Raw genomic sequence first — 9,726 nt, 5'->3', positions numbered from 1 at the left:
ACAAACTATCTCCCATCACCCTCCCCGAATGAGAAGACTGATGAAGAAGCTGCTGAACTTGGCATAAAGATTGAGAGAAATGGGAAACAGCTTGGTGGCGGCGGCGGTTGGCGTGTGTGCGTGCCTTGGCCTCTACAGTGAGGGTATCTTGTAGCTCTTTAGTGCTGTGGGGGACATTTTGCTGAGATGGTTTAGAGTTCAATAGTCTACCAAGAAGTAAAGTTATTCTTAATTAATACAAAATCTTTACCTTAATACTGTCATTAGCGTTTCCTTCTTGATTGGTGTTGGTTTCAGTGACAATAACAATGGCCTTATTTGTAGAGCACAGCTTTCATGAAAAGGATGTGAATCATATGCCATGGCATTTACTAAACTGATCACTAGCAGTTGTTAGAGCGGTAACTTTCTCGCCATATATTTGGATGAATGATGTTGAATCAGTTTCGCACAGATGCATGAACAGTTTCTGAAACACAATAAATGTGTCAAAGCAGGACAACAGTCTATATTGGTTTGCCCTTTGTCACTCTTCTTAAACTTTTTAAGTCTATAAACACTAGGCTCTGCACTTTTTCTATTTAAAATGGCAGGAAGTTTGAAAGCACGTTGTTTAATTCCACTCCTACAGTGAAAGCAGCCACATCCTCTTCCTCGTTCAGCTGACCCCGTCAGGGGTCGCAAGAAGAGATCATCTGCCTCCACCTCAACCTGTCCGCAGCATCCTCTTCTGTCACTCCAACACTCTACGTGTCCTGCTTCACTACATCCATAAATCTTCTTTTGGAAATCTCATTCATTGTGATCCACATGTTTGATTATTGCCAGGATTTTACACCTTTTTCTTGATGCAACCCTTCCCATTTATCTGGGATTGGGACTGGCATTAGGGGTAACTGGCTTGTGACCGCTCCGGTTGCTGGGTTAAAGCAGTGTGCAGCAGTTATTTTAAAAGAATGCACCCCTACAAACTGAAACTATTATTGTGGTGTTGAAGTCTTAAAATAGCATATACCCTTTCACTGAGAAGGATTTTTTTTTGTGTTATGTTGAATTGATCTAAATCAATGACAGAAATGCTATTATTCCCATTCTCAGGCTGCTCTGGGGTCATTTTAATCCAGAAAGTCACTAAGCACAGCCAGTGGATTTATCATCTTGGGACAACCACTCAACCTGTTTCTGTGTTTTCAGCCTTAGCACTAAGTTAATCTGACAGCCAGTGATTGTCACACATTTACAAGAGCGGCATTGATCAGCTCAACAAACTCTAAACTTCAAATGGCAAAATATTCTGACGAGAATACAAACTACTTAAAATGTAAAAAGAAAAATCAATGAATTCTTCTTTGCACTAAAAGTACACATCGACTTTTATGTGAAGCTTGAAGATGAGTCAAAATGCAGCGCATTTACTTCAATGTATGTCGATTTACCGCAAACTAGCCAGTGCGCAGTGTGCCTGGAGACCCCAAAGGTTTGGAGCCTACTTGATAGCCCACCACCTCATCATGTTGCTGATACTGTTGTTTCCCCACAAAGTCATTCGTTTAGTTTGACTTCAAACTGTTGTGGTTTCCTTGCAAAATATCCTATGTCGCTAACCTCGCTGCCTCATTCAAAGAGTAATGTACAGTGTGCTTGTGGTACTTACAGTGACTCAGCTCTCACACTTTGCAGCTTTATCTTCATCTCCTACACATTTGGGTTTTGATATTCCTGTAATAGGTGTTGGGACTTCTGAAATGTTTGTGACATTCAGTGCCAAGTTTGCACTGAGAATCTATAAAATTACTAGATTATCCTAGGGGGACATCTAGTGTCAGCTGTCATGAGTAATAGGACTATTTATTGTACATTTGTTCACATTACCTTCACTGTAGGCACAGGTGACGCAACAAGCAGGAGAATAACTAAGCAGATGAGAGAAGTGAAAATTTAGGCTGCCTCGGGAAACTTGAGCTGCTCCTGTGTTAGAGCACGCTCTGCATCTCTGACATGACATGACCTGGCATGCCCCAACATGATAAACATTGTGGTTTTCATGAAGTTTCAATGTTTTGGTATATGTCCCAAGTAAAACACCTGCTTAGCATAAACGAAACAGGTGTCCTATATCATCTGACTTGTTGCACACACAAACACGGAAGATGCTGGATGTGACAGCAAGATGAGAAGGCAGCTGACGGTGAACACCTGCCTGTGGGAAAGGGGGGGACCTGCCACATGGTTTCACAATGAAGCGTCCGCCCTTGTGGGTACAGAAAGCACAACAAAACCAGACCAATCAAGGGTTTAAGACGACGCACTTGTAGACATTGTACCACCACTGCCAGGACTAACAAAGATGAGGTAAATGTCAAGTGATAACTATAAGTAACAGTGGTGAAAGATGATCTGTAACAGAAGCATATGTGCACATGGGGAAATCCATAACCAAAAGAACTGCGGCGGCACGCATCAGATTCAGAGGGATGAGGGCTTTTTTTCTTTTTTGGACAAGCTGGGTATTTCGAGTTCAGCTCTCAGAAGAATGAGAAAAGCTCATGAAGAGCAGTGCGATCATCAGAAGCCTACACACATCCTTTTACATCCCCCACCCTGGAACATTTCTTCTGAAAGAAAAAGCAAACAGAGATTAAATGCTTTCTTGCGTGTATATAAGGTGAAAAGTTGAAAGCAAAAACACAAGTCAGACATATCACCTGCTCTTGAAGTCTTGACGGCATCGGAGGATCACAGAATAAAGGGGGATGGATGGTACTCACTTCTCACAGATGTGCTAACCACAACTGAAAATACCCCCCCACACACACTTTAATCATTAAAATACCCCCCTCTCTCCCCTCGATGTGTGCAAACTGCACTTGCTCTATAAAACCCAATATCTATTAAAATCTAAGGTCACCATAAGTGAAACCAGCCTTTAATCAAAGCTATGGCACAAAAATCAGACAGCGTGACACAAACTGTTTTTTTTTTTTTGACTAATATGGAACTGCTGCATTAAATTTGAACTACATTTAGGACATGAGAGGTGATTCAAATTTGAACAATTCAAAACAATCGTTTACAGAAAGTGAGACGAGGCAACACGAAAAACAAAACTAGTTATAATAAACTGAATGTTGGTGTGTTCCAGATATGACCTGTGACATATTTCAGGTCAAATCTGACTAAAAAAAAATATCCAAACTAGTAAGACTAAAGTGAAAGTCCCTTCCACACATCTGACCACAGGATTTGAACTTTCAAGTACTGAACACAGAGAAGAAAGTTTGCCTGAGAGAAATCGGAATTAAATAGACAATAGTTTATTGTTAAAGATGAACGAACACACACACACACACACACACACACACACACACACCTGACCTCTGCATCATGATCCTTCGAGTCGGGCAAGTCAGTAGCTTTCTTATTTGTGACACAATGTGGCAGTTATTCATCTACACACACGCGTACCCCCGGACACAAACACACAGCTTTAACATCATTTAATTTATAATCCACAAATTTATATTCTTTTGTCTCATAATTCTACATCACTAGTTACTTTAGTTATGTACACAGAATTGAGTCAGTTCTCTATTTCTTCGAGTTATTTTTCAATTCGAGGAAAGGGAGAAAAACAAATCAGCTCAAAAAAATATTTTTTTTAAATTTCCTGTCATTTCTACAGAAAAACATTTTCAGTTTCCTGGACTGTAAACTCCAAGCTGCTTGAACCAACAACAACTCACAACAGGCTCAATTTAACATTCCCTCCTCCTTTCTCGAATATGTTCATCTCCATCCTTTCTCCTTAGCCGACTGTCAAGGAGAAGCGTGACCAGGAGAGAGGATTTGGCACAAGGCATGAGTGTCATCTAAACCAGTAGTAATAGAAGAAGCGGTCCTTACAGCAGATCACATCCTGTAGTGCACAACAGTCCTGAGAGAAAGTTTAAATGGTTAACAGTGACGCAGTTTCAACTCTTTGAATCCCATGATTTTGCACCTTTTAGAGAATCACTCGAGTGCAAGTGTTCAGCATTACAAAGAAGGGAAACGGGGGGAGAAACATTTATTCCACCCTGTCATTTTGCTGTCCCTTCTTTAAACACCAGAGCTGATCTGTTTGGTCACTCGTCTCCCTCCAGGTCCAGGCTGGAAAGTCTTGGCTTTTTTCCCCTCCCTTTCTCCTTTCCTTCCTTTTAAGGATGTGGTAGGTTCATTCGGTCCTCTATTAGGGTGTTATCAGGGCCCTGTGCCTCCATGCACTGCTTTATGGTTTCTATAACTCCAGATAGACGCCTATCCAGGGCTGCAAGGTGTGGTTCAGCTAGGACTGGGTGAATGGGATCAAATGCCAGAGCCTGTCGCATGGCTGAGCTCAGAGCTCCACTTCGCAGCAGGTTTAATCTATTCCACGTGGACACACGAACCCTACCGAGAAAGGGAGAGACACTACAGTAGAAAAAAAACATAACCTGGTAAACAGGAAATTGTATTTGGGAATTCTCCGACTTACATGCAGCACTGGTAGAGTGGTGCAAGAATGCTTCGCTCGTCCAGAGCTGGGTTCCCGAAGCTGCACGAGGACATAAAAGAAAAATTACGAAAGATTAAAAAAAAAACCCCAGCATAAAGCACTTGAAACACACACACACACACGCACACACACACACACGCACACACCTCGACTGAATTTGCTAGAATAGCAGTTTCCCTGTTTCTGAAGAGCTCCTGAGGAGTTATTAGATTCTCGGACAATCTAAAACCCGTAAAGCTTTCCAAACTAGAGTCTGGATCTGAGTCCAGCCATGTCCAAAACTAGCATGACCTTCAACAAACAGGAGCTGTATATTTTATATCTTTACATACAGTTAAATCATGTATTACAAGATCTAACTGTATCCCATTGTGAAAACTCTCCTGGCAATGTAGCTAAATGCATTCATTCCTATTCACACGACTTTTAAGACTGAGAGTGTCAGGCTCTTAAGCCCTTTTCTAATTAAATTTGATTGTAATACATACAGTAACGCAGTAATGTGAAAATAAATATACACAGTTTTTTCAGTTCCAAGGTTTTATGTACCAGGACATAATAAACAAAATCATCTGGTCTTTAAAAAGTTCTAAAATTAAATAAACTCAGATGAACAACAACACTTGACATATTACACTGTGTCATCATTTATGCAACAAAAACTAGGGCAGAATGCAGAAGAAGTGTGTGTCTTATTGAATTAAGAGAAATTATGAGGGCAAGCAGGTATGGAGCATTTAGGTGTGTGATGCCAAGGAGGAAAGACATCAAGAATGATTTTAGGAGAAATTGTTGCTTCCTGACAATCTGGCAAAGGTTTAAGGCCATCTGCAAACAATTTGAAACCCATCATTCTGCATTGAGAAAGATTCATAAGTGGGAAATGTAATTTTTCATTTCAAGTTTATTTATATATCTCCAGTTTGCCACAGCATTTGTCGTGAGGGATTTTACACTGTGAGGTAAAGATGCTACAGTATAAGAGAAAAACCTCAAAAAGGAAAAACTCCACTTTAACAGGAAGAAACCTCCAGCAGAACCAGGCTCAGGGAGAAGCTACCATCTGCTGCAACTGGTTGCGGCCGATCATTGGAAAGAAAAAAAAGATCACAGGGAACTAGGACAAAATACTAAACAAAATATGTGTTTCAGAAACAGGGGTGGGCGTCGCAGCAAACTGCAAACAACACAAGTGTTACATCTCATAATCTACAGGCCTCAATTAGTGTGTTACATGTAAATGTAACTTAATGAGATATTTACCCATAATGCACAAAACCACGTTTGTTGAAAATCAAGCATAGCATATGAGAACAAACACCTCATAGCAACTGACAGCACAGTGTTGGAGGGGTAATGACAGGAAATGGGGAACTAGCAGTAACTGGTATACAAAGGAGTTCATGCTTGACTCAAAGTATTGTAGAGTCAAAGGTGAAGCCATCCGTCCAACAGCTAACGCTTGGCCTAAACTGGGTCATGCAACACAACGAGCAGAACAGCAGCAACTCTACAACACAATGGCCGAAAATTCAAAGAATCAGAGTGTTGCAGTAACCAAAAAATCCAGACCTCTAACTGAAAGGCCAGTTGGGCTTAAATGAATGCATTTAAACCTCAATAAACTCAGTCAATGTGGTAAGCGAGTGGGCTCAAATTCCTGCACGATGAGGTGAGAGGCTGATAAAGTCATACAGAAAACTACTTGCCGCTAGAAGTGGTTCTACCAGCTAATGAATGATGGCATGCACAGAGTTTTTTAAACATGGTTTCTGGACTTTAGCTTAGCTTTTGTGAAATAATTAAATAAATAAATAGATAAATAAATAAATGAATGAATGAATAAATGAAAAAATAAATGGCACGCGGTAATATGCCATGTGTTGTTGAAAGAAGGTGTAGTTTGTTTTGATCATGTTGGTAAGAACTAAAATGAATTCCACAATTAGCCTTACCAATGCTAGTCAGCTATATGACAGAGAGCAAGAATCCATTGCTTCCAGCTTAATCTGAAAGAGTTCTAATAAAAATCCAAGAATTGGGCCATTATTGGCCTGCAAAGAGTACCAGCTGCAGGGTATTTTCACTGCATAGAAAATATAGATTATACTCTTCATTAAAAAAAGGAAAGACAAGAAATTACTCAGCACTTCTATTGGTATACATTATTCCCAGTAAAAGGTTTGTTTCTTACCACACTTAACCTCATCCTGCCAATACTGAAAAATGCTGCTTAGAAATTTTCCACTGCTGGGTTTTGATCAGCAAAAACAAAAATAACTTCAAAGACGGGTTAACATCTCAAAGTCCTCACTTCATGGAAGTGGGTGTTCTTCATGAGTCAGTTATAAAGTAGCTTCAATAGTGATAAGTGAATTCTTGTAATAAAAAAAAAGAAATAAAATAAAAGACGAGCACCGGAAAATGTAAAAAAAAAAACAACAAAAAAAAACAACAACCTGAAAATGAAAATATAATTATTAGTCTGAAAAATCAGAATCAGAATCAGAATACTTTATTGATCCCTGGGGGAAATTATTTTTTGTTACAGTGCTCCATTTTAAACCAACAAATATTCAGACTATTGTTATGAACAGAGTGCAGAATTTTCCAGTAAGTCCGTGACACTGATTTATTTCAAAAGTTATTGTTTCTGACAGAATTAGCTGCAATTTTACACAAGATTTCTGGTTAAACTTGCAGTTTTTCTTTACTGGATGGACAGTATTCCCACTTAAGTTTGGAAATGGTTAAGTAATTAAAGCCAGTAAGAAAAAGTAAACATTCATCTGAGGAGGGAAAGTCCCATTTTGGATTCCCGTTTTCATGAAGAGCACCCCCCCTCCCCCCACCTAACTATCAAAAACAAAAAAAAAAAAAAACACGAAACCCACAGCTCACCTCTTGGCGTTGTCAAGAAGGATAAGCATGCTGGCACCTCCATCATCCTGGAAACTTTCGTAGTGATGACGATCAGCATTTCCAATAAGGTAATCAAAAATCGCCGTGTCAATAACATCTAGCAGCCTTGGCCCTGCATCATATGGGGGCATCTTCTTCACTGCCTCACAGTAGCTCTCGTCATACTCCCACCTGAAAAATAAACACACGTTCAAATCGTCTGAAGTAAGATTTTCGCACATCACCATATTGTCAAACAGGGAGCGTGCATAACCACGCCCCTCACACAGGAAAAGAAAAGAAAAACCACTTCAGGTCATTTCAGGGTTTTAGAAAGCCAGAATTATTAAAAAGTAAAAAGATCCTAAAAATAAGACCAGGTTGCTTCTCTTACTGCTGTTAATTTGCTCACTAATACAGCATCGCAGCGCCAGACGTTCTCTGGTAAAGTGAAACATTTAACAACACTTACACTTAAGAAAATGCACGTGTCAAAGTGTAGAGTTAATTTGCTGAAATGCAATCAAACTTCTGGTATTGATGGCAACACAATCCCTTATTTTCAGTGGCCTTCACACAATATTTTGAGACCAGTGAGAATAGAATAGAATAGAATAATCCTTTAATTGTCCCACAAGGGGAAATTTGGTTGTAACAGCAGCCAAAAAGACACATATACAAACAAAGTACACAGGACACGGAACAGAAACATACACAACTTTTCTTACATATTTACATTAAGGACAATGGTTACAAGTGACCTATCATAATGAAAGCCAACTCCCTTGTTTTGGTTCCCTTTGGTCAATGACTCTCAAAATGTGGGGATGCCCCCATGAGTGGAGCAAAAACGACTCATGGGGGCACAGATGACCATGGTGGGAAAAAAGGAGAGTGAAACCAAACTTTATAATTTCCTTCAATATACGAGTCATGTGTTGTTACTGGCATGTGGAACTTTATTTCACTAAAAGTTCCACATGCCAAAAGTTCCACATCCAAGTTGGATCCTCTTTTATTGTTAATAATTGACAAAAAAGGACAGTGCAATCTATTTTGTTTCATGGTAAGATACAGTAGTTGAAGTGGAGAGATTTCTAGCAAGTCTGTAGCACTGATTTAATTTTCAGGTTAATGTTTCCATCAGAATTTGTTGCAAATTTCATACAACTGCAAGTTAAACTGAAAAACTGAAAACGGTTCCCCACTTCAATCTGGAAAACCCCACTGGTGTGGAATAAAGCTGCTGCAGGTGGGACATGAGTGACCACTGGGTGGAAAAACTGACAACTGACAACAAACTGACAAACTAAGTCAAATGAATATGATTTTTCTTTTGAAAGTGCAACTAAACAGTTTTCAAATGTAATCATTCTGAACTTTACATCACTAGAACTCAACTAGCATTTTTTATTTTTGGGGGATAATGATAAAATGTGGTTGGGATCCAATGGATGGCATGCCAGAAGAAGTTTGAGGACCATTCTTCCCATTTGACATCGCATTGTCAATATTACAGTAATAGAATAAACTGAGATAAACTGAAACAGGAGGAATAATGGGTCTAACTTGAATTTAGTAACAAAACACAGACACAGTGCAGTGTAAAATTCTTGAGTGAACCCTCATTTCTTTTTACTTGAATTTGAAAAGGCTACAAACTACAAGCTGAACGACTGTTGTGTCCACGCTGCACAGAAGACAACTTAGAATATCAAACTGGTTCTTTGCTATTTTTAGGCACTTTGTTGCTAGCAGCCTGTCATGTCTTTCCGAGCAGACATATACAATCATATTTTAATCCACCACGCAATACTCTCTGGAATGTGTCTGTCTGGCAAAAGCTATGCAAAAATAATCATCTTGAAAGAGAACAGAACAAATAGCATCAAACGTCCAAAGAATAGCTTTCAATGTCCTTCAAGAAGCCTGGAGAACTATTCATGAAGACTGCTTAAAGAAACTGACTTTCAAGGTCATTAGAACTGTACAAATTGTGTGTGTGTGTGTTTGTGCGCACGCACAAAAGCTCAAGACTTTTGCACATGAGTATAAGGCTGCTAAGTGTGAAGAACAGATCACATAGCTACTCTTCTGATCCAGCTGTATGGTGATCTAACGGCAGGATGACACTGATCAGTTGTGTTTAGCATCATAATTAGCTTGCTGATGTAATCTTCTCTGACTGTAGAAATCCTGTGTGCTGTATTTAGAGTTAATAAACATTTATGAGCAATAAGAATACTTACTTATCAACTAGTCTAATTTTCCCCTACAGTTCTCCATACAGA

At 39.4% G+C, this 9,726-nt stretch overlaps 1 protein-coding gene across 2 annotated transcripts in view; it reads right to left on the bottom strand.

Moving 5' to 3' along the window:
* Positions 1 to 2,910: 2,910 nt before the first annotated feature.
* fam20b (FAM20B glycosaminoglycan xylosylkinase) overlaps positions 2,911 to 9,726 on the bottom strand; it is a 43,839-nt gene continuing 37,023 nt past the window's right edge. For both annotated transcript variants that reach the window (XM_085398118.1, XM_085398119.1), the window contains 3 exons: positions 7,436 to 7,627; positions 4,514 to 4,573; positions 2,911 to 4,428 (listed from right to left, as the gene is read on the bottom strand). In XM_085398118.1, coding sequence (XP_085254244.1) covers positions 4,197 to 4,428; positions 4,514 to 4,573; positions 7,436 to 7,627 — 484 coding nt within the window. In that variant the 3' untranslated portion in view covers positions 2,911 to 4,196. The remainder of the gene's footprint in view (positions 4,429 to 4,513; positions 4,574 to 7,435; positions 7,628 to 9,726) is intronic.

The sequence above is a fragment of the Rhamphochromis longiceps genome, linkage group LG23, assembly GCF_057381845.1.
Source record: "Rhamphochromis longiceps isolate RC_006_pf linkage group LG23, R_longiceps_female_GT1.1, whole genome shotgun sequence".
NCBI classification, from domain to species: Eukaryota; Metazoa; Chordata; class Actinopteri; order Cichliformes; family Cichlidae; genus Rhamphochromis; species Rhamphochromis longiceps.
Note: the sequence above shows the minus strand (reverse complement) of the source record. Positions and strands in the feature narration are given on the sequence as shown.